The 26,033-nt window shown below is 35.8% G+C and overlaps 1 protein-coding gene across 1 annotated transcript in view; it reads right to left on the bottom strand.

The window, feature by feature from the left end:
• Positions 1-20,720, bottom strand: part of LOC126623714 (MADS-box transcription factor 23-like) — a 36,359-nt gene extending 15,639 nt beyond the window's left edge. Inside the window, exons 1-2 of the mRNA XM_050292697.1 lie at positions 20,633-20,720; positions 20,176-20,367 (exon numbers count right to left, since the gene is read on the bottom strand). Coding sequence (XP_050148654.1) covers positions 20,176-20,357 — 182 coding nt within the window. The 5' untranslated portion in view covers positions 20,358-20,367; positions 20,633-20,720. The remainder of the gene's footprint in view (positions 1-20,175; positions 20,368-20,632) is intronic.
• Between the last annotated feature and the right edge of the window lie 5,313 nt (positions 20,721-26,033).

Here is a 26,033-nt window from a genome sequence, read left to right as displayed (position 1 = left end):
TAGCGCTATGGTCATTAGATGCAACATTCATGTAACTTGTGAATATTTCGTAGTAAATTCATAGCGTTATGGTCATTAGTTTATCGAGCACATAGGGGAAATATTTGTAATCCTTGTTAACATTTGTTTTGAACGGGTTTGGGGAAATCTGTAAACCTGCTTTTTCTACATAGACAATACTGTAGGAGGGGCGAATGCCATAAGTCCCTTTGAGTATTAAACAATCTGGCAATGCTTTTTCATGCTGTTACATATTTTTGTCATTCGGTCATTTTAGTTGCTCAAATGATTATATCAGTTGGCCCTGATTCGCATTCACCTTCACCTTCATAACTAACTAGTAGCTACTGGTTTAGTGATTTTTCTTCCCAACAATAGAAGAGGCCCCATGTTAGAATCCTCCTAGCTTGATTAAAGAGAAAAACAAGAGGAAATAAGTCATCTTTTATTCGGGGGCGGACCCATTAGGGGGAAGGGGGTAAACTGACCCCCGAACAACAGTGAATTTTTATGAATGATTTGGGGTGCAACACTTTTGAACGTACCCTCTAATTGTTTGATAAAATACTTCAAAAAATGAGTTTCCCTTATTAATAGTTTTTTTTTTTTATAAATATTATCTGGCCAAAATATCGTTTTGGGCTAGGTTACTTTATAAAATATAAAATTAAAGCAGACAAATAGCAACTTAAAAAGAAAAGAAAAAAAAAAAAAAAAGCAAACCCGCACGCTGCAGCAAATTCGGCACAATTCAATTTCAATTCCAATTCTCAAATCTCAATCCCTAACACCCAAAACTCCTACCACCCCGCATTGACTTTGATTCTAAAGGCTGCTATGACTTCAGTGGAGAGAGACTTTTCTACTGAATATTATGAAAAGTCTATTGTGTAACTGAATGGGAGATCATGGTAATTTATATTGAGAGCAATGCGTACTTTTTTGTTGAGAATGAAGTTATAATGTAGTATTTTCAAAATATGAAAACGTGTCTAGACAATTATAACTTATATTGTCATTTGTTCTATAAATTATGAATGATGGAATTATGGTTTAATTTTGAAGGTTAGTATATGTCTAAGAAATGTTTGTGAACTTTTACGTGAACCTTGGGATAATTTTGCCTAAATCTGCCGCTGCCTATATCAAATCTGAGTTGATAGCCAAATGTATATATATCCAGTAACTAAGGCACTGATCTACTAGCATATTACTGAAGTGAGAATCTGGTTCGTAAGTTTGTAGCCTTAAAATAGTTAAATCGAAACTCGTCTCCTTTGATTTTGTACCCTTAAAACCCTAACCCTAACAGTACCAAGAAATCTCGTACAGACTCATTTCTACTTAAACCATCATCTTTCGGTAACTCTTCGGAGCCTCAGCCTCTAGCTTAAGGCCAGGTGAACGGTTATGAGTAATCGAACTCTGTGTGAAAGTGCAACAAGGAAGCAAAGAGAGAGAGCAGATGTGTAATGCTTTATGTGCGCAGCTACGCTCCATTATCTTGGGTCGGCTAGAATGAATAGTGTCATTGGCTTTTTCATTGGCCCCTTAAAACCCTCAGAAAATAGGAATATGTTTAAAAACATCAAAAAGTGGCAGTCATAGTGACATTGCATTCTCTCCTATAACGTTAGACATGTCAAATTGTTGGAAACATCTACACGAAGAGATCTTCTGAAAACTTCAGTAATCATTGCAAGAGTACTCAAACCCCTCCTCAATACCAGATCCGCCTAACCCCCTTCAAATAGACTTTTATACGTACACAAAACTGTTGGAGGCCTGCACACGCGCTCGCGCGCGCACACACACACACATATATCAAGAACTTTGGTGACTGGCCGGCGAAGAGCGAGTACTCTCTTAAGTTGATACCCTTTTGTTCTAACAACCAATACAACTACAACACGAAATATAACTGAAGCAAACAAGTATAAAGAGTTACATTTTGGCTTTATCGGTGAAATGGTTGGGGATGAGGCAAAATCCCTACAAGCTGATGTGCGGCTGTCATATTGTTAACAAATCAAAGATACAAAAGAACTTATTGCAAACTCTAATTCTTATTCCATTGTTTAAAAGAAAGAATAACGCTATATATTTGCCAAGACTTAATTTTCTCACTTAGCAAAGAACAATAGTTATCCTAGTAGATAAAAGGTAAAGAAACATAAAACCACAACCACGTATGCATCATCCACTTTAGTCAATGTGGCTACAACTACATCATAGTTCTCATCTAACATAAGGTAGAAAATCCTAAGATGTAAAATACTAAATATAGTCCTAGTATAACCAAATTGCAAAGTTTTTCCAACACCTCCTGTGAAACTCATGAAGGTACACAAGATCATGAGTTTACTAACAAAACTTTGCTATTGGTGCGAATGTCAGTGCAATTCCAATGTCAATATGATACCAATGCAAATGCCAACCGATGAAAGAAAATAAAGAAAGAAAGAAAGAAAAAATCCAAAACTAGAGAAAAGAAAAATAGAAAAAAAAACCAAGAAAACTTGAAGCCCAACCAAATTGTAATTCTTACTCCATTCACTAAAATTAAGAAAGAAGAAACTTGAGTGCAACTTCTGTTCTGATGCTTCCATAATTCCAACATCTGGAATTGAGTACACTCCGGATCTATGTCCGAAGTTAGCAAACTTAGATATCCAGACCACTTATTTTGACGCAGCATGAAGTACGAGGGAAAGACATGTAAACCCTCGAAGAACAAGTTTTCTAGAATCCACTAGAGTTTGAAAGCAAAACTGAATGGTTACATTGAAACATCCAAAGGCTTTCAATAAACTGATTACAACTCCTAAAATAGCTCAAAGGACTCTAGTAATTAACATTTCAAAGTGGTCTCAAACATTCTCCACAAGGTAGTCCAGAAATGGCTCAAGAACTTGGTTTCTCGATCGGAAGTGATGAACTTAAGTACTCCATGCAATCGAACCTCCCTGAAAACAGTTTGGCTATGTTAGATGCATCAGTAGTCTTCTTGTAAGCAACAAAATGAGCCATCTTGAAAAACCTGTCAACCACACCAAAAGCCGAACCCACTTATCTTTTTGTGTTCAGGGTAGCTTGAGCACAAAATCCATAGCAAGGACCTGCCAAATGTTTTTTGGAATAGGCGATGCCATTTAAAAGCTAGTGCTTTGGACTTGCCCTTTGGAAACCTGACAAGTATAACATTTCCGCACAATTACTCCAACATCCCGCTTCAAATGCGACAAAAAATATCTTTCCTCTAGACTTGCTATTGTTTTATCACGGTCGAGATGACCGCTTAATCCACCTTTATGCAATAAGTTTCTCTCGTGAGGAAGAGACAGGAATACACAACTAATTGCCTTTGAACAGAAAACCTTCATTGATAAAGTAATCTATCATAGGCTCATGACTAATGTACTTCCTCCAAATTTCCTGAGAAACACAAATCCATCAAGCACTTGAACCCCACAACTTCTTAAGAAAGGATGATCAGCAAGGACACTTGTCTACTCAAGACATCGGCAACACGATTTTGAACTCCAAATTTGTGCTTGATAACAAACAGGAATTTCTGAAACAAAGTTACCCATCTAATATGCATTTTATTAACATGTCTCTAATTGTTAATAAACTTTCGTGAATAGGAAAAACTCCTTCTTAGGAAAGAACAACACCCAATCCTACTTCACTTACATCACATTTGACCTCGTATACCTTCTCAAAATTCTGAAAGGCCAACACCGGAGAGGTACAAAAGCTTATCTTTGATTGGGGCAAAGCTTTGTTCCTATTTCTCTCCCTAATTGAACTTGTCTCTTTCTATAAACATTCTGTGATAGGTGCACTGTGTAAAGGATAGTATTGTAAAAGACTCAGCTAGTGATAAAACTTAGAGTTGGTTAATTTGTTGAGTTTGTTGTAATAGGTGGCAAGTTAGTTAGACGGTTAGAGTTATGTGAGAGAGTGAAGAGTTGTATATAAACAACTATAGTGTAACTTTATTATTCATTCAATGAAATTCAGCATTCCTAACATGGTATCACCTGCCATTTGTCCATCGACTTGATCCAAATCCCACGTTTTCCCGCTCAACGCTTCTCTGCTAAGCTTTCCCGCTGAAAGCTTCTTCACTAAGCTTTCACCAAAACCCTAATCTTCTTCCATGGCCGCCTCTACTCCTCCCTCCTCTGAGTCGGCAACACAGATTCATCCTTCTCCTTTCTCAAATTTCCAGTTCTTCTCTCTCTACACCTTCAATTACGATCCAGAATATTGGATCTATGGTGCCAATCAAGCTGACCACAACCAATTACCTTACCTTGAATGCACTATTTGCTCCGATCTTCCATCGTTATAACCTCACCGGAATTCTTGATGGCCCGGTACCTCTTCTACCTCAATTCCGGTGAGGTTATAACGATGGAAGATGGTATCTAGCTTAGATTTGTCGTCAATTTGAGCATGATGCAATTGAGTGCCCTTAGTGCATGAATCCACATTATTCCAGTAACTCCAGCAATGTTTCTCCTTCTGCTATGGCTGTAAGCACACATTCTACTATGACTGCAAGCACACATTCTACTCAACCTACTTGGATTGTTGATTCTGGTGCTAGCAATCATATGGCCAATTCCTACAAGACTTCGCAAAATCTAGAGCCTTACTCCGGACCTAAGCAAGTTTACATTAGAGATGGCAAAGGTTTGCCTATTCTTCACTCTGGTTCCTTTACATTACTTACTCCTCATCACAAATTTCAACTTAGTAATGTGTTACATGCTCCTGATTTGAAACACAATTTGCTTTGTGCAAATCAATTTCTTGTTGATAATTGGTGTTCTATGCATCTTTATCTTTTTCACTTTGTTGTGAAGGATATTTCTTCGGGGAAGATGCTTTTTAAAGGTCCTGTAAGAGATGGTTTCTATTACTTTCAGCCATAATCTTCTAGCTTTATGCTCAATCCTCATAATGCTCTTGCTGCTTCTGTTCATGCTTCTAGAGATCTCTGGCATCAAAGACTTGGCCATCATTCTCTGAAGATATTAAATAAATAGGTTGCTAAGTCTTGTATTTCTATGTCTAGTGGTTCAAACCAGCATATTTGTCATAGTTGTGCTTTAAGTAAAAGTTCTAGATTGTCATTTACTCCTGTTTTTTGTCATACAAGTAAGTCATAAGAGCTACTTCACACAGATGTTTGGGGGCCATCATCTGTTACCTCTGTGAATAATTTCAGATACTATGTCATCTTTGTTGATGACTTTACAAAATATTGTTGGTTATATCCCTTGCAATATAAATCCAATGTGTTTCCTACTTTTGTTAAATTCAAAGGCCTTGTTGAGAATCTGCTGCATACCAAAATTGTTACTCTCAGATTAGACTCTGGAGATGAATATCTCAGCACTCAATTCTCAAACTTTCTTGTTGAGAATGGTATAAGTCATCAACTAAGTTGCCCTCACACTCCTCAACAAAATGGTTGTGCTGAGCGCAAGCACAGACACCTAGTTAAGACTACTAGAACACTGCTAACAGTTTCCAAAGTTCTTCATACCTATTGGGATCATGCCTTTTCTACAGCTGTTTTTCTTATTAATCGATTACCTACTGCCTCTAGATCATCTCCATGGGAACGTTTATTTCACATATCACCTACCTATACCACTCTAAAACTTTTGGGAGAAGTTGTTTTCCATGGTTACAACCCTATTCCAAATCTAAGCTAGATCCCAAAAGCAAGCTTTGTGTGTTTTTTGGCTATAGCCTCAATCACAAAGGTTACAAATGTCTGGATCTTACTACAAATCAGTTATATATTTCCAGGCATATGTTATTTGATAAAATCAGTTTTCCCTTTCATAATATTGTAGTTTCTCATTATCCTACTCTCCTAAGTGCATCTTCATCTCAAAATACCATTCCTACTCACCTCACTTTTACTCAACCTTATTCCAGTCCTACACCTTCATTTTCATAATCCTTACAACCTCATACCATACCCAATTCATCTTCTCCATCAACTTCATCTATTCCAATCCCTACAGCTACTTCATTATCTCCACCTTCCTCCATTCCTCTCAATACCCATCCCATGCAAACCAGGTCCAAATCTGGACCAAAAGCCTATTCTGCAACCAAGCATCTTTTCCCTTCTCATCTTTCCCGTGATTTTGTCCCCACTACCTATCTCCAAGCTTCAAAGTATCCATATTGGGTTAAGGCAATGCAGGAGGAGTTTCATGCCCTGCAACAAATTGGTACTTGATCTTTAATACCAAAACCTGATCATCAAAACATTGTAGGATGCAAGTGGGTTTTCATAATTAAAAGAAAACATAATGGTACTATAGATAGGTACAAGGCTCGCTTAGTTGCTAAAGGTTTCTGTCAACAAGAAGGGTTGGATTACACTGAAACTTTTAGCCCTGTGGCTAAACCTGTGACCATTCGACTACTACTCACTCTTACTGCTCAGTTTGATTGGAGTCTCAGTTAACTTGATGTAAGTAATGCATTCTTGCATGGAACTCTCTGAATCTGTCTTTATGCAACAGGCCCCTAGCTTTAAGGATGCAACTTATTCCACTCATGTGTGTCAGTTACACAAGTCCCTATATGGACTTAAACAGCCCCTCTAGCCTAGTATGAAAAACTGCATGGTGTATTGAAACATCTTCGATTTACTGAATCTCAGTCTGACCACTCCTTGTTTGTCAAAAAGGACCCAATGGTCTTTGTCTTGGTTTATGTTGATGATATCATTGTCACAAGACCATCCACTGCAGCTTGCACGCATGTTATTTCTTAACTCAGCTCCCTTTTTCCCATAAAAGACCTTGGTTTCCTTCATTATTTCCTAGGTATTGAAGTTAACAGATCTCCCAAAGGCATCTTTATTTCACAAACCAAGTATATCTTGGATCTTTTGAAGAATGCTCATATGGATAGATCCAAGCCATGTGTCATTCATCTCAGTACATCTAAGTTGGATCATTAATCTCCATTGCTTGAAAATCCTACAGAATATCAATTTTTAGTTGGTGCTCTATAGTATCTAACTTGGACTCGACCAGACTTATCTTTTGCAATCAATCTTGTATGTCAATTTATGCACAGTCTATGGCAATCCCATTTTCAGGCTGTCAAACGAATTCTCAGATATCTCAAGGGATCTATTGACATTGGTCTTTGGTTTTCCAAATCCTCATCTGTTCCAGGTCTCAAAGCCTTCTTTGATGCTGATTGGGTCGATTATACAATTGATAGAAGATTAACTGGTGGTTACTGCATTTTTCTAGGATCTTCTCTCATCAGTTGAAGTGCTAAAAAATAACAAATAGTTGCTCGTTTTTTCCACAGAGGCAGAGTACCAGTCTCTAGTAAATACTGCAGTTGAAATCACATGGATATGTCAATTGATTACTGATATTGGTTTCTCTCTTCCTTCTACTCCTCAACTCTAGTGTGACAATCAATGTGTAATCTCTCTTGCTAAGAATCCTTTGTTTCATGCTCGAACAAAGCATGTTGAGATTGATTACCATTACATTCGAGAAAAAGTGTTGTCAAAGGCCATTTCAGTCCATTTTATCTGCACCAAAGATCAGATTGCAAATATTTGCACCAAATCACTATCCAAAGACATATTTCATCTCTTACGATCCAAACTATCAATTTGTGCTCCTTAGTTTAGTTTGAGGGGAAATGTAAATGACAGTATTATAAAAGACTCAGTCAGTGATAAAACTTAGAGTTGGTTAATTTGTTAAGTTTGTTGTAATAGGTGGCAAGTTAGTTAGAAGGTTAGAGTTATGTGAGAGAATGAAGAGTTGCATATAAACAATTATTCATTCAAAGAAATTCAGCTTTCCTAACACGGTGATGGTGCTGAAATGCTGCATAAATCTCCGATAAAAAGTAGCCAGGTCATGAAAACTTCTTACGTCAAAGACAAACTCTGGAGTTGGCTAATCTTAAATGGCCATGGTCTTATAATCATCCACTTGAATTCCATTCTCACCAAACTTCTTACGTCAAAGACAAACTCTGAAGTTGGCTAATCTCGGATGTACAAAATATGCATTTCATAATATTCATATACAAATTATTTTCTTTCAACATGCTCAAAACTTGCCTCAAATGGATTAAATATTCTTCTTTGATCTTGTTATAGATCAAGACATTATCAAACCACAACAAATAGACCATTAAAAGGACTACAAACTTGATTCATAATCCCCATGAAGGTACTCGATGCTCAGACGGTCCAAACGACATTACTAGCCACTTAAACAACCTATTCTTGCTCTTGAACACCGTTTTCCACTCATGTCTTAGCCTGATATCCACTGCGAAGGTCAATTGTCGAAAACAATTTTGAACCTTCGAGGACATCTAGCATATCCAACCATGGTATGGAAACTCTGTATTTGAGGGTGATTTGGTTGATAGATCAGTTGTCTACACACATGTGCTGCGCTTTTTTCTTTTCTTTGGAACAAAAAGGACATGTACTGCACAAAGGCTCATGTTTTCTCTAGTAAAGGCTTTTCTTAGTAAGTCTTCAATCTGCTACTTGATAATGAGGAAGATTTGATAGACTAGCTCTAGGTACCAAAACAATTTGATGTTGAATGATTCTCGTGACAGGAAATTTGCTAGGCAACTCTTTAGAATGAGTTCCTGAAACTCCTTTAATAGTTGCACTTTTGGAGGAATTTGTTTATTTTCTCTGCTTTCTGCCAACAATCCCTTCATCAAGATCAGAAAGAAATAACTAGCTTCTTTTACAGCCCCCTCAATCTCATGCTCGTTACTAGTTTAGGTTAGGAAACTAGTACTCATTGCTTTCGGTGCATCAGAAGGCGAAACATGAGCCATTGCAATCTTCTAATTATTCCAAATGAATAACATAACATTATCCCGACCCTCAATTCTGAATTCACGTCAAGTTGCCGAGGTCTACCTAATAGTATATGGTAGGCATGCATAGCAATTACATTACATACTACTTCATCCCAAGTGAAAAGTGGGACATGACAAGTTTATGTGACATGAACCGAAGGTCCTTCCTTTCCCATCTAAGGGAATATGGGTGACGACTTTTTTAGCCATGAAATTCTCACAACTACTATTGTCTACAATCACCTCGCAAACTTTACCGTTGATGGAGGAAAGAGAGCAAAAAATGAAGTACCTTTGCCCGACATTTTTTGGTGCCAAGAGAACTCTTTGCAACACCAAAGTGAGGCATCTTATTCCTTCTTCAATGAAAAATCCAACCTCTACATAGTCATCATCACCACCAACTTTTTCCTCATACTTTTCTTCATTGCTCCTTTTAGTCTCTAGCAAATTGGGTTGTCTCCGTTCAAGACAAACATTGGACCGATGCACAGTTTTGTTGCACTGATAACAAATGTCTATTGTAGGTTTGACGTACGGATTTTCCTTTTGAGTTTGGTTTTTGTTCCTCCCCCTTTTAAAAGTTTTGTTAACTCATTCATTAGGTGTTCTAGAAGGAAAATTTGAAGGTTTCGATCCTCCAGAATGTTATCGCACAAATTTTCCTCTCTTTGCAGCCAAGGCAATAGGGATTTTAGAGTGCTTGCCACGTTTTTTCCAGAATGAGGTTTAACACCTCTCATTCTTCATCATTTCTGCCTTCAAAGCCATGCGAATGGCCTCTTACAAACTCCACATTTTTGCAACCCATTATTTTCCTGAATGCAGGGTTTTAACCCATTCGCATACCTCAAAACCTTCTGATTTTCTATCTCCTTCAAATGGTTATGCTCGGAAAGTCGCATGAAATCATCTGTATAATCTCTCACAGTTCTATTCCCTTGTAAGCAGCTAATGTACATGCGGTACAAAAGTTGTTCATATTCCGTAGGTAAGAATCGATCCATCAAAAGCTAGTTCGTCTTCCTCTATGTTCAAACCTGATTCATCCATTGCCTCTGTTAAGTGTTCTGTAATTGATCCCACTAAACAGCGGTAGTTGCTTTGAGACGGAAGGCAACCATCTTTGCCTTAAGAACCTCTATGATGTGGAAGAATATCTCTACTTCCACTAGCCAATTTAGGAAATCTTTGATCTTCAAATTTCCCATAAAAGTTGGAATGTCAGCCATAATCCGAAAATCATCAAAGTTGTTGTGATTTTGATAATTTAGATTATTATCCGAGGCTGGTCTACAATTCTTCTTCAGACTGTGATTCACTATCTTAAACGTGAGGCCTCATAACTCCCCAATTATTGCCTCCGATATCTCTTCTATTATTTGGCTCGAGGGCTTAGAGTAACAACTCGCTAAGTTCTCCAATTTGCGTAGTCAAATTTGCAATCTGTTTTTTATGAGCATCTAAATTTGCTCAAATGATAGGGGCAGGTTCACATTCGTGAACACTTATCAATTCATAGAAAAACTACTATGCCAAGACGGGATAAACCCTCTTTGGTACCGATTAATGCAACATGAAGCAAAAGGGAAACAAACGTAAACCCTCGAAGAACAAATTTTCTGGAATCTACCAAAGTTTTGTTGAATTATAAGTCTATAGCTGATTAGAAATAAGTTGTGATGTTAATATGTGTATGCACTTAGATTAAATACTAAGTGAGAAGGTATATAGATGTAAAGGCCATGAGTGTCATGTGTGATGATCTTAGCTATTGGCTAAATGAGTGGCTGAGATCTGTTTTTGAATGTTTTGATCCAACTCAGTTTTTTGTTGTAAAGCTATATGTCTCTTTGCACATTGTGTGCGAGTGGAGTGGCAATTAATGAGAAATCATTCCTCTGTGAAATTGCAGAAGGAAGAAACCACCACGTTCTTCTCTCCCTGTTTTCTCTGAAACTTCATCTTTTCTTCTCTCCTTCAAATTAACTCAATCAAACATTAACATGGCCTCAAAGCCGGTTTCGATCAACTGAGTCTGGGCGTGAAGCTGTGAAATCACTAAGCTAAGTCAAAGCTCGGTGGAGGTCGCTGAAGTTCCATTTAAGGAGAAAATCAACAGTCGGACTAAGATGTCTGGATCTGAAAGCTCGGAGGTGAGAACTCCAATTTTCTCCGGTGAGAACTACGAGTTCTGGAGGATTAAGATGGTAACGATCTTCAAATCGCTTGGGTTATGGAATCTGGTGGAGAAAGGAATTACAACCCCTGACTCGAAGAAGAAGGAAGCTGAAGGGTCATCGGACGATGCAGTTGATGAAGAAATAACTGTTGTGTTCATGAAGGATGCGAAGGCTCTAGGAATGATCCAGAATACAGTCTCGGATCAAATCTTCCCACGAATCGCCAATGCCGAGTCAGCTAAGATGGCATGGGATTTGTTGTACGGAGAATATCATGGTGGTGATCAAGTACGATCTGTGAAATTGCAGAATCTTATAAGAGAATTTGAATATGCTAGAATGTGAGATGATGAGTGTTTATCTAGCTATCTTACAAGGTTAAATGAACGAATTAATTAGATGAGAACATTTGGTGAATCTCTTTCAAATGAGAGACTTGTGCAGAAGGTTCGGATTAGTCTCAGTAAACCTTATGATTCTATTTGTTTGGTTATAGAAAATACAAAGAGTCTAGAGACTGTAGAATTGCAGGAAGTAGTTGCAATCTTAAAGACTCAAGAACAACGGTTTGATCTGCATACTGTTGATACTACTGGGAGAGCATTCTCATCTTTCTCAGTGAGTCCAAATGAGCAAAATAGGGGTGGAGTTCTATCTAGTTCATCTCAGTTCCAGAAGAATTTGAATCATAAGGGTAAGAAATGGGATCCAAAACTCAAGTTTCAACAGAAATTTCCTGCTAATTCTGCATATAATGCACAGTCAATGGGTCATATAGGTACAAAACCACAGTGCAGGGTATGTTCTAAGTTTCACTTTGGGGAATGTAGATAAAAGGGGAAGCCTAAATGTTACAACTGTGAAAAATTTGGACACTGGGCTAGAGAGTGCACAGTAGGCAAATCAGTGTAAAAGGCAAACAGTGCTAATCAAGTAGAGGTGACAAGAAATCTGTTTTATGCAAATAATACAATCACTTAATCAAAGGTGAATTGAGAATGGTATGTTGACAGTGGTTGTAGCAACCATATGACAGGGGATTCAAAATTATTAATAGACATGAAGACAAATGTGGTTGGCAAAGTTCAAATGCCCACAAGAGAACTCATGAATGTGGCAGGTTTTGGTACACTTATGATAGACATAAGCAAAGGCAGAAAAAATGTCGAAGAAGAAATGTACTTACCTGGGTTGAAGGAGAACTTGCTAAGTGTGGGTCAGATGGATGAACACGGTTACTACCTGGTGTTTGGGGGAAAAATGTGTAGCATCTTTGATGGACCTTCTCTGGATTGTCTGGTACTCAAAGTTGAAATGAAAAAGAATAGTTGTTATCTTTTGACATTGGTACCAAATGATCAGGTTGTACTGAGAGCAAGTATTTCTAAGTCTACTTGGGTATGGCACAAGAGACTATGCCATCTGCATTTTAGAGGTCTTCAACAGCTGAAGAACAAAGAAATGGTGCATAGACTGCCAGTTTTAGAAGAAGTGGATAAAGTTTATGAAGGTTGTCAGTTTGGGAAGCAGCATAGAGAGTGGTTTCCAAAGAATCAGGCATGGAGAGCAAGCAAACCTCTAGAGCTGATACATGTAGATCTCTGTGGTCCTATGCAAAATGACTCTCTTGCGGGTAACAAATACTTTATGCTTCTTGTAGACGACTGCACAAGAATGATGTGGGTTTATTTTTTGAAATACAAGTCAGATGCTTTGATCTATTTTAGAAAATCCAAATCCATGGTGGAGTTACAAAGTGGTTTTAAAGTAAAATGTCTGAGAAGTGACAGAAGGGGTGAATTCACATCCAGTGAGTTTAACAAAATGTGTGAAGATGCAGGGATTCAAAGACAGCTTTCTATGGCTTATACTCCACAACAGAATGGAGTGGTAGAGAGGAAGAACAGGGTTGTAGTTGAAATGGCAAAAGCTATGCTTCATGACAAAGGATTACCTTACTATTTGTGGGCAGAATCTGTACTCACAGCTGTCTACATATTGAATAGGTGTCCTACAATAGCTCTTGGAGATGTAACTCTATTTGAAGCATTCAGCGGTCGAAAACATGGAATTGCACACCTTAGAATCTTTGGTTGTTTATGTTATGTACACACACTAAGTGAGTTGAGACAGAAACTAGATGTAAAGAGTGTCAAGGGCATATTTGTAGGTTATGCAACCTGTGAAAAGGGGTACAGAGTGTATGACCCTCTTAATAAAAAGCTTATACTCTCAAGAGATGTAGTGTTTGATGAGAATGCAGCTTGGGAGTGGAAGAAAACCTCTGACAATTATGTAACTGTGTTAAGTCATGATGAGTTATCTGAGATGCCTAAAAGTATTTCATCAGAGACAACTCCAGAAGGTCGTGACTATGTTTTAACACCAAGTTTGGTATCTTCTCATGAATCAGTAAGTGATGTGAGTAGTAACATGAGAAAAACTCAAGCCTTTGATCACACTCCATTGAGATGGAGGAATCTGGATGATGTTCTAGCACAATGCAATCTCTGCATTATGGAACCTGAAAAGTTTGAAGAGGCAGCTAAAGATGAATCATGGATGAAGGCTATGAAAGATGAATTGTTAATGATTGAGAAGAATGCAACATGGGAGCTAGTGAACAGACCAAGTGATAAACCTATAATTGAGGTTAAGTGGGTGTTCAAGACCAAGCTTAATCTTGATGGGACAGTGCAAAAGAATAAGGCAAGGCTGGTAGCCAAGGGGTATGCTCAGAAACCAGGTGTTGATTATAATGAAACGTTTGCACCTGTAGCTAGACTTGATACAATTCGGACTCTAATTGCTTTGGCAGTTCAGAAGAGTTGGAAACTATACCAACTAGATGTGAAATCTGCTTTTCTAAATAGAGTACTTGAAGAAGAGGTTTATGTAGAACAACCAGATGGGTTTGATCAAGGGGAGTGAAGACAAGGTGTACAAGCTTCATAAAGCTTTGTATGGTCTAAAACGAGCACCAAGGGCCTGGTATAGTGAAATTGATACCTATTTTGCCCACTGTGGATTTGTGAAAAGTCAAAGTGAAGCTACTCTTTACATCAAGGCAAGGGGAGGAGAAATTCTAATTGTTTCAATCTATGTGGATGATATAGTGTATACTGGAAATAGCAATGAGATGTTGAAGGAGTTCAAGGAGGACATGATGATAAGATATGAAATAACAGATTTGGGACTTCTTCACCATTTTCTTGGTATGGGAGTCATTCAAACTCACACAAGCATATTTATCCACCAAAGAAAGTATGCAGCCTCTTTGTTGGATAAGTTTAGTTTGAGTGAATGTAAATATGTGTTCACACCTCTTGTTTCATCAGAGAAGTTATGCAAAGATGATGGCAGTGGTTCAGCAAGTGAGGAACAATATCGAAGAATTGTAGGAAGTTTGTTGTATCTTACAGCCACTCGGCCAGATATAATGTATGTCGCAAGTCTTCTAGCCCGATTCATGCACTGTCGTTCAAACAAACACTTTGGAACAGCCAAAAGAGTGCTTAGATACATCAAGGGAACATTAGATTATGGTCTGGAGTATGTAAAAGGAAAGAATGCAATGTTAATCGGATTCTGTGATAGTGATTGGGGAGGATCTGTTGATGACAGCAAAAGCACTTCTGGTTATGCATTTTCTTTTGGCAGTGGCGTGTTCTCATGGGCCTCTATGAAGCAAATTTGTGTAGCACTCTCTACTGCAGAAGCAGAGTATATCAGTGCCTCTAAGGCAACTGCTCAAGCTATTTGGCTTCGGTTTGTTCTTGAAGATTTTGGTGAGTTACAAACTGAAGCAACTCTAGTGCATTGTGACAACACTGCTGCAATTGCAATCACCAAGAATCCTGTGTTTCATCAGAAAACTAAACACATTGATAGGAGGTATCATTTTATCAAAGATGCATTACAAGAAGGCATCATTGATCTGATCTATTGTCCCACAGAAGAACAATTGGCAGATATCTTCATAAAGCCTCTCACCAAAGATCGATTTAATCTTCTCAGAAGCAAACTTGGAGTGAAATCAGCTTTAGACTTAAAGGGGAGTGTTGAATTATAAGTCTATAGCTGATTAGAAATCAGTTGTGATGTTAATATGTGTATGCACTTAGATTAAATACTAAGTGAGAAGGTATATAGATGTAAAGGCCATGAGTGCCATGTGTGATGATCTTAGCTATTGGCTAAATGAGTGGCTGAGATCTGTTTTTGAATGTTTTGATCCAGCTCAGTTTTTTGTTGTAAAGCTATATTTCTCTTTGCACGTTGTGTGCGAGTGGAGTGGCAATTAATGAGAAATCATTCCTCTATGAAATTGCAGAAGGAAGAAACCACCACGTTCTTCTCTCCCTGTTTTCTCTAAAACTTCATCTTCTCTTCTCTCCTTCAAATTAACTCAATCAAACATTAACAAGTTTGAGAGGAAAACCAAAAGGTTGTTTGTTTAATTGATAATTGAATGATTACAACTCCTAAAACAACTCAAAGGACTCTAGTAATTAAAATGACATTAATCGGACGACAACTCAAAAGTCAGATTTTTTTAAGGAAACTAAAATTGCATTTTGGAGGCTGAAACGACCTTGGATGGTCAAAATCTATCATATGTCACAGAAAAGCAGTGTGTTTAAGATATCATGGGCCAAAATGGAGCTTGGACGCAAAATCTGCAAATTCTCACAGCTTCATTTTGCCTTCTGATGGTCCAGTCCTCTTCAATCCATTCGGCCATTGGTTTCTACATCACACTTAAAATCCTCTGGCCCCCTTTGCCCATCCCACTAACCCACCTCATACAAAACAAGGTGCAGAGATCTCTCTCTCCCTCCCTTGAACAGCCAGATTTCTAGTTCAGCTAGCTCCAGACTTAAAGATCCGGATAAGATCTCTATCCACCATCTGCTTCATCTTTTCCAATTCTATATCCTCAACATTATTAGCTTTTTCTTTGTCCAATTGATACTTGCAAATTAACGAAGATACCACTTTGTTGCACGCTCAAATCAAAATGTTCTATCATTTCAAAAAGTTTTGACAGGACCAATGATACGTTTGGTACGTGGATTTGTTATTCGTGGCTTATTCGGCTTTGGCCACGGCCGAATCTTTCAAGCACGTACGTGAGTATCCAAGGCAAAGGAAGAGAGCTGGGTTGTGATTGAGGACTTTTAGTTTCTGTATTTTTCATTCTTTTGATGATCCTTTAACCACTTCAGATGGAAAATGATTTAAATGGTTTTAAGGCTTGCAATAATTTACAGAAGCTGCAATACTAGCTCGTGCTAATGAATTATTTATTATTTTTCATATCTTGAAAAAATAAAAAATAAATCCAGTATTTATAAATGGCAATGTTAGAATGTTCATACTAACTAAAAAAATTATAGCTTGTAGTGCTGGGAATTTTCTAAGCATCTTATTGATATAGCCTACTGGCCGACTCTCAAAATTTTGTTTATATAGAAAAGAACTTATTGCACACAATAATTCTTATTCCATTGTTTAAGAAAAAGAATAACACTATATACAGAACAAAATGGCTACATTCCAAGACTTAATTTTCTCACTTAGCAAAGAACAATACTTGTCCTAGTAGATAAAAGGTAAACTAACATAAAACTGCAACCAGGTAGGCATCATCCATTCTAGTAAATGTGGCTACACCAGTGTATGCATCATAGCCCTTATGTTAACATAAGGTAGAAAATCCTACAACGTAAAATACTAAAAAATAGCCCTAGTATAAAAGAAACCAAATTGCAAAGCTTTTCCAACACCTCCCGTCAAACTCATAAAGGCACACTAGATCATGAGTTTATTGTTTACTAAGAAGAAAGCTATGTTATTGCTAGTTTTGATGTTGATGTTGATGCGAATGCCAATGCAAATTGCAATATCAATACCAATGCAAATGCTAGCCGATGAAAGGAAAAAAAATGAAAACAACCCATAACTAGAGAAAAGAGAAATAGCAAAAAACCAATAAAAGTTGAAGACCTACCAAATTGCAATTCGCATTTCATTCACTAAATTAAGAAGGAAGAAAGCTGAGTGACTTCCTTTGATCTTCTGATGTTTCCCTTGATTCCAGCATCTGCTTCATCTCTTACAATTCTGGATTCTCCATTTCTTTCTAACATTATCATTTTCTGTCTCAATTGAGGCTCTACTTGCAAATTAACCAATACCATTTTGTTGCACCCTCAAATCAAAATGTTCTATCATTTCAAAATGTTTTGACTGATGACTATTGATACATTTGGCACATTGATTTGGTGTCCGTGGCTTATTTGGCTTTGACCATGGCTGGATGTTTCAAGCACTTATTAGGTGAGTGTCCAAGACAAGGGAAGGGAGCTGGGTTAACTTGTAGTTCCTGTGTTTTTTATTCCTTTTGATGATCCTTTAACCACTTAAGGTGGAAAATAATTTAAATGGTGGAGATGAAATATTCACCGAATCTACATTAATATTCATGAGACTTTATTCCTCTTAAATAAATCAACAGTTTTCACAAAATATCAACTAGCTCGGGCAAATTAAATATTATTATTTTTATATCTTGAAAAATAATAAAAAAAATCCAGTATTTATAACTAGCAATGTTGGAGATGTTCATCCTAAACCGACTAGCTATAATAGATTATGACTTATTTTTATGCTAACATAGAAATTTATAGCTTGTAGTGTTGGAGATTCTCTAAGCATATTATTGATATAGCGTACTGGCCAACTCTCAAAATTTTGTTTAGTGCTTATATAATTGCACGATCCGATATAGGTAAAACTTAAAAATAACCCAATGCAACTACAATATCATGTTTCAACTACATCTTAATTTGTTCTGGAACTACAATAATATCATGTTTCATCTACAACTTAATTGCTAAAGGCTCTCCTGACAAGTGATTAACACGGCTACAACAATCAAATGACGTTGAACACGGTTATGCTATTGCACTGTGTTTTTCGACGATATAAACGTAGTTATGATATAATAGCACTAATTACCATATATGCTCCATGACCATTGTCATCCCTATCAAACTATCTCTTCTGTTTTTATTTTCTTGAACTCAAAACATGATAATTAAACTTCTCTAATTTATAACTTAATATGTGTGTGTGTGTGTGGGAGCGGATTTGTGACACCACAAAAAAATAAAAAATAAAAAACGCATCTTAGACCATTAGACGATCTATACATTTGTAATGGTTGTGATGTAATCTAATTAGTCCAATTAATTTTATTTGTTCAAATAATTATGAATTGGAAATGCATGCAATTCTAAAATCCTTTTAATTAATATTTTTATATAATGTTTCCTATCTCATTAATTGTTTTTCGTTAATTTTCTCCTTTTTCCTCTGACTCATTCTTCTCCCTTCTCCCTCTTATCGTTCATCCTATGTACAGATATTTCCCCCTCTCTTTATTCACCATTCATCCTAGCTTCCATGGCCATGCTATCTTGTTTTCAAAGCTTTTCGTTTTATTTTTAAATTTCTTCTCCATCTTGATGATCGTATCTTTAATTCTGCACCAGCCAAACTTGTGCTGAACACAAACAGATTAGTGAGCCCAGGAATCATTAATTTATTGAATAATTAGATTTCCTAACATACGTCCTGAACTAAAATTTGAATTCAAATATTATGATATCCAGTTTTAGGCTCATTACTTAACCTGCGGAAAATAGACATTGTGAACGAAGTATTCATTTTTTTATAATTTAAATTATTCAATTATATACTCATCTTGATGTTTGCTACTGAGCCCTAGCGCAATGAGATATATGTGATTATAAGGATAGAGAAAAAAGTTGTAAAGGAAAAAAGTAGAGAAGAGAAAGTATGCTGGGAGGAGGACAAATGGAGAAAAAGATAGAGCAAAAAATGTGCAGAGAATGGAAAGATAGGAAACAGAAGAAAGAGATTAGGGGAGAATAACTTTTTTTTTTTTTGTCGTTTTTATGGTGCCGCAGAACCGCCCGGCCCTATATATATAATTATGCACATGAGTAAGAACTTGTAGCTTCATTGGTAGAGAATTCTAACATCTACAACTCTGCCTTCCCCAACATGCATCCCCCTTCGTACCAAGAAAACTGTCTTTCCTAAAGCTCAAGTCTGCACACTGTTCCTCAGTTTAGGCCCTAAAGAAATGTGATATTCATAGATGACTTATTTTTCACGAGAATTGACAAACTAGCTACAAACTTCTCATTTAAAACTTAGATGAAGGGCAACATGGAGGTGATTCCAGTTGAAGGAGGTACGATCAAGTAACTTCGTCTAAGAACTTTTTAATTTTAAGAACTGTCTTCATGTGGATAAACAAAGCCAATGAGGAGACAACATATCTCATGCAACACAATGTTAAGACGTCTAAGTAAGGAGAAGCATGCATCTACTTCTTTACAAATTCTCACCGTCCATGCCTCAAAAACCCCTCTTCGTTGAAGATTACTAAATAACTAAATCCAATGTACTTTTGTATCATGCATTAGCTCCCTCTTATCTCAATTTATCATTATACGTAAATAATCAGCTCTTGCCTATATAGATGATAATTGAATCCTATATATATATATATATATATATATATATATATATATATATATATATATGTATGTATGTATGTATGTATGTATGTATATATGTATGTATGTATGTATGTATTTTTATATATACACATATATATATATATATATATGTATGTATGTATGTATGTAATACACTGTGAGAAGCGTTCAGACGTTTTATTTGTAACTTTTTTTTCGTTTGGAAGTTTTTAATAGTAATTTCTTATCAGGGATAATATGACTTTCTGAATGTTCTACACAATCCATGACCGCAAGACAGGAGGCAACAAAATAGCCAAATAACATCTTCGGTTAAGTAATTTCACATGCTATATATAGATTCATAAAAAAAATCAGTATTTTATGCAATAATAACATCTTCGGGTATGCAAAAATTTCACATGACAACAATATTTCTCTCCAAAGAAAATTCAAAGGACGCAATAGAGAGAGAGAGAGAGAGAGAGAGAGAGAGATCTAACCTAGTGCTAGCATAATCGTAAAGCCTGCCGGTGCCTGAGAAGACAATCAATCCAACCTCAGCATCACAAAGGATTGATAGCTCCTTAGCCTTCTTAAGCAACCCACTTCTTCTCTTCGAGAAGGTCACTTGCCTGCTTGTTGAATTGTCAATCCTTCTAATCACAATCTTTCCTCTCCCCATACCTTCTTCTCTTTAAGATTGGTAGATACATAGAGAAATTAGTTACTCATGTTCAAGAAAATTGTCCAATTTGCCTAAATTGGTAATCAAAACCTAAAGCATATAAAACCAAAGTATGCCAGAAATAACCGTAATATAAAGTAAAAGGAGATCGTCAATAAGAACCAAAAAAATCCAAAAAAAAAGGGTCATATTTATCTCAAAAGAGAAGTCTTTTTCCCTTTGGATTTTTTCCTCGAAAAAGCAAGGTGTATAATAAACTGTAGAGAGCTTACATGGAAGAAACAAGTAATGGAGAAAACAGTAGCAGCTCCCCTCTTTCCTTAATTTCCTCAGATGTATGTGGCTATATATATAATTATAAATGTTTTACATGGAAAGCTGGAGAGTCTTTTTTGTACAAGTAGAAACCCTGTTTATTTGAGGAAATATGCTATGCTGTGGAGGGAAACCGCCTTGTGGTTTAATGGCTGGACCGGGCTACCCACTCGCTAGAGTAGAAAAGGACCACTATACTCGCTTTTTGAGGCCAACATTTTGTCTGGTGAATCAAACAAAGGTCTGTTGACCAGCGTGAATGGGCACGTTTAAGAAGAAGAGAGAGAGTGTTGGCTTCACAAGGGCCCTGGGAGACGTATGGATGATGAGAGACGGAGACGTATAGATGATTGACACGTTTTGTTTGGGAATCCAAAGGGCGCTCTCTTCCTTTCTGGGAACTGAGGTTTGGCTTTCTCAATCCTCATTGGTCTGCTTTCTGACCAGAAAATTTCTCATTGGTCTGCTATTCTTATTGTCGTCTATGCCCAAGCTGTTTTTGAACCCTGTCTCGTAAAGAAATTAAGGGACTTATGTTTATTTATAGTATTTTAATTAAGTAAATTAAAAGAAAATTAAGATACACAAATAAATAAGTATGTATGAAAATTATTTTGCTAAAATTAATATGTAATTCTACTATTGTGATTGGATTTCTCATCTTTTCATTGTTAATGACATGTACACTTAGATCTTGTATGTTTCGGTTGGTCAATTGTTTATGTAATTATGTATGTGAATTCTATATAGATGAACGATCGACAACCCTATAGCGTGTGAAAGAATATTTAAAATAGAGATGCAAGCAAGAGTTTATTTTTTGGGGAAATTTTATTTGGACCCAATAAACCTATTTTAACACCCATTGATTTTTTGTTAAAATTTATATTCCAATTATGCCCTAAAAAAAAGATGTGTGTAGAAAGATATTATCAATTGTTGAATGGTTGGGTCGAAATGGCCTTGAAAGCCACAATTGGCTGCTGTGTGGGTTGCCGGAAATCGGAAAAGGGATTGCCGAAGGGTGGAGAAGAACAACAAAAATACAGTGGAGGAGGTTGTGCTCTTCAACGACATCAGGAGAATATGTCGCCAGAGCTGGGTTGGGTTCATTGAAGAAATATATAGGCTGTGATGTTGAAATCAACCACTCTTTCTTTCAAATTTTGGTTTCTCATCAATTCTCTCTTCACCCAATTTCAAATGACTACGAGCTTTGTCATCCTTGAAAGCATATATAGCTTTTTAACTTGTCCACATATGGAACTTCATCTTAATTTCAAGATTTGCAAGACTGCACCGGTCTTTTGACCTACAATTTGCTAGGTTTTTTTAATTAGTTCATTAAGGTTTAAGGAGATAATAGTCGGACCAAAATCCAACCCCATGGAATTGGGCACGAATAATTGAACAACGACGAGATAAAGAGCAGGTCGGTGGCGACAGTTTCTGGAATGATGACCAGAATCAAGTCCTGTTGTGTAATTTTTTTCAAGTTTGTAAATTTTGTATTTGAGGGTTAAATGGTAAGTTTGTGGGACAAAATTTCTAAGTTGGGTGTGAAAAGAGAATTAATGGGTTTAAATAAAATTTCCCTATTTTTTGTTCTCTATGTTTACTATATATGTACGAAATTAAAGAACATTTGCATACGTAATTAGGTTATGTGTATATGTATGGGTTTCTTATGTTTTACTTTTTTTTCTTTTGAATAATATAGTTCAAGCAAAGGCTGACGTTGGTATCAACTAATTTTAAACATGAAATCATTTTTAACTATATGCATATATAAGTAATTTAGTTTATTTGATTATAACTAGATGATTATTGTTGCCTATGTTGATGTGTTAGATTATATATATGATTGCTTGAATTGATTTGTCTAGCTTACCATTGATTCATACTAAATTATGTTTTGAATCGAGTTTATTATGTTATTTATTTAGAATTTTGTAAATATGAAGATATAGGCTGTCTCTAGATTGTTATAATTATTATTAAAGAAAAAAATATAAAGCTAGGATCTGAAGAGATAATTTTAGAAAATAACAACACTATATGTATACGCGCATGTGTGAGTTTGGATGTTTGTCACCGTTGATTAGTTCGTTTCTCATTAAATAATTTCATATATATTAATGGTTGGCAGCTACTCGCATTAATAGAGCGTGAACAACCACTAACTTATGTAAGATTCAAGCTTGAATCCACTTCTTATCGAATTATTTAATGCCATACTCACTAACATTTGAACATAAAGGTTGAATCGCACATAAGTAAATAATAATACAAGAATATTAGGAGGGGGAAGAAAGAACCTAACTAAGAATCTTATCGTCAGTGTTCACAACTTTGTCTATACTGTTCAAATACTCTGACAAAACTATTTGTTCAATGTGAAATTGATATATGTGCAGTGAAGACTTTTTGTAATACTTTCCCGTTCACACAACCTGTTGTTTAATTAAGTATGTTTGAAGAATGATTTGTTTTATAAACCTAGGATTTGACTTCTAAAATCACGCGACCCATCTTTTAATGTATTAATATCGTTACAATCTTAGGATTTGATTTATTATTTCTTCTGGCTTCTGTGAACACTTTTATCAAACTACTTTTCGAGATGTGTATTGTTCTTACAGAAAAATTTATAAAAATATATATGTTAAAAAAAAAACCCTCTTGAATGGATAACAAACCTTTTCATCGATCATACGTACAACTCTATGATATATATATTCCTCTTACTCCATCCTAATTTTCTATAGCACTTGAACTCGACTCTTATTACCAAGGATCGAAAGGAGGAGGAGTGCACACTTGCTTTTGCGGCTTTTAATGCCAGGATTTGCGTGTGATTCGGTACAATTTGTCAAATTCCATGGAGCCACTCGCCTCAGGTGAAGCATGCGCAAACAAAATTGATGAAATGAAGCTTCTCTCAGAGGGCAGGTAATTGTGATATTGCTAGGTATCTTTCGATTTAGTTAGAAATTCATCTAGAGATGTCTCCTTGTATATGAATATATATATATACACACACACACACAATCTGGTTAATGGTATGGATAAATATTCACAAACAAATAGATGTGGACATAATCATTAAATAGAAAACTTCATTCTAATCATTGGTAAAGATGACTTTTAGACTAAAACCATAAGTAAGATCAAAATATAATTTTAGTCCTTTGATACATTAATAACCTCATTTATTAATTACATTTGCATTTTTTAATTATTTCTCTTTTTCTTCCTAGTTTTAATGTATTAATTTTATTTCATTATAATTATAATTTTTATTTCATTTATCGTAATATATTTTGTTGTAAACATTTAGATAAACTAATTTTTGTTATACAATATATTTTGATGTACTTTGTCTTCTTCATTTAGGTACATTAAATTCATTATAATACATTTCGATACTAACATTTCGGTGCATGCATTTCGGCACACACATTTAGGTACATTAATTTAATATAATACATTTCGGTGCATAGATTTCAATACATACATTTCGGTACTAACATTTAAATACATTAGTTCAATACTGTGGATGCAAATTTCTTCCTTCTTGTTCTTGGACGAAAATGTACCTGCAAAAACAATTAACACCTTAGGTCAAGGCCAAGAGCCTCACGCGTCCACGATGAATGGGGGGGTGCTTTGGCCGAAGAACCTCCGGTGCCAAAGTTAGAATTTTGAGGGAAAAATGTTTAGAGAATTTAGAGAATCTTGCAAGAAGCTTGGAATTCAACTTAGGTTTTTGGAGAAAATGAAGTGGTATTTATAGGGGTATGACTGGCCCTATTAGGAGAATGAGGACCGGCCATATGAGGTATTTTTTGGTGTTAATTACCATCAATTAGCTAATTAATAAATTAATTGAGTAATAAATTAATTAATCAGCTAATTAATATAATTTGAAAGAAATAATTTGGGAGTTACCTTGTGGGGAGGATTTGATGAGGATAGATGAAATAGGTTTTGATTAAATACCTATTTTGATCACTTTTGACCTTGATTGAGTGGTGATTGCTCGTTGCTCGTGCGTAGGAGTTCCTGTGTGCCTCAAGGTAATCTTGTTTTTTTTACCCAAAAATCCACGTGTTGTCTCCATATTTTTCTTGATTATTTTTTGCTCCACAAATACTTTTCGATACTTAGGTACATTAATTGAGTCTTTCAAGTTTGAAGAATGTTAAATAAAATTAAAAAATTAAAAAAAAACTATTTTTTTGGTCAAAAAATAAATTAAAATTTGTATGTTAATAAATTTAAATATTTAATGGGAGACATTAAATAAAATGTAAATTAATTATTTTAAATTAATAACACATCAAGGGACTATAATCAATATGTAATCTAACACTAGGTTTATTTTAAATTTCAATATTCTTAAAAGATTAAAGTTAAAAAATCCCATTATTAAATTTTGAAAGGGTTGGCGAATAGTAATTCAATGCCATTGCCTTATAGGAATAATTAACCATATATATATATAATTTACGGTTGAAAAGGAAACTTGAGCTTAGACAAGCTTGATTAGCTACTCCAAGTGGGAGTCTTAATAAATGATTAAAAGTTTGTCTTCTCTCAAAGCTTACCTTCTAACTTTGTGGAATTATATTTGAGGGAAAGCATGAAGAGATTCGATTGTTACTTACATATAAGAATTATAACATCGAAAAAAAAAATTTCAGAATGATGTTTGAAGGTTCTTCAAACAAATAAAATAACATCATACTAAAAAAATAAATGAAGTGGGAATCGAATTATTCCAGTGCTTCTCAATAAAAACAAACTATTGTGTGTGACAGTCAAATATACCGCCTGGCATCTTGACTACCTAGATAATGTTACCACAAAATCACTTTAACCAAATTATAATACAGGTATTTATTTAGGGATTTGTATATGCTAATATAAATACTATTTTTAATACATTTAATATTTATCTACACAAAGAAGTTAGAGAGTGTGATAAAACTCATACTTGACTAGTCATAATTTTGTTCGAATCTCTTTTGACAAGGATTAAACCTAATAAAACCTGTGGAGAGAAATGTCTAAATGCTATTTAACTACTCAAATCACAAACCCAGATTCAGGTTCAATACTTTGACTAGAACACTTGAGTGTTATTTTGCCCATGCATCTTTTGCTACTTCCAAATATATGAAGCTCGCCAACCAAGTTGGATTCGGATCGATTGTAGCTACCAGTTAGCTAGCTGACCAATGAGGGTTTTGAAAAGTGGGTGAGCAAGTGGCTATATTATTATACAATATGCCCAGACCGATAGTACTATGTAATGACCAAGTTCCAATTAGTTAATGCGGAGGGGAGTGGATG

Source organism: Malus sylvestris, chromosome 5 (genome assembly GCF_916048215.2).
Source record: "Malus sylvestris chromosome 5, drMalSylv7.2, whole genome shotgun sequence".
NCBI classification, from domain to species: Eukaryota; Viridiplantae; Streptophyta; class Magnoliopsida; order Rosales; family Rosaceae; genus Malus; species Malus sylvestris.
This window is presented reverse-complemented; position numbering and strand designations above follow the sequence as displayed.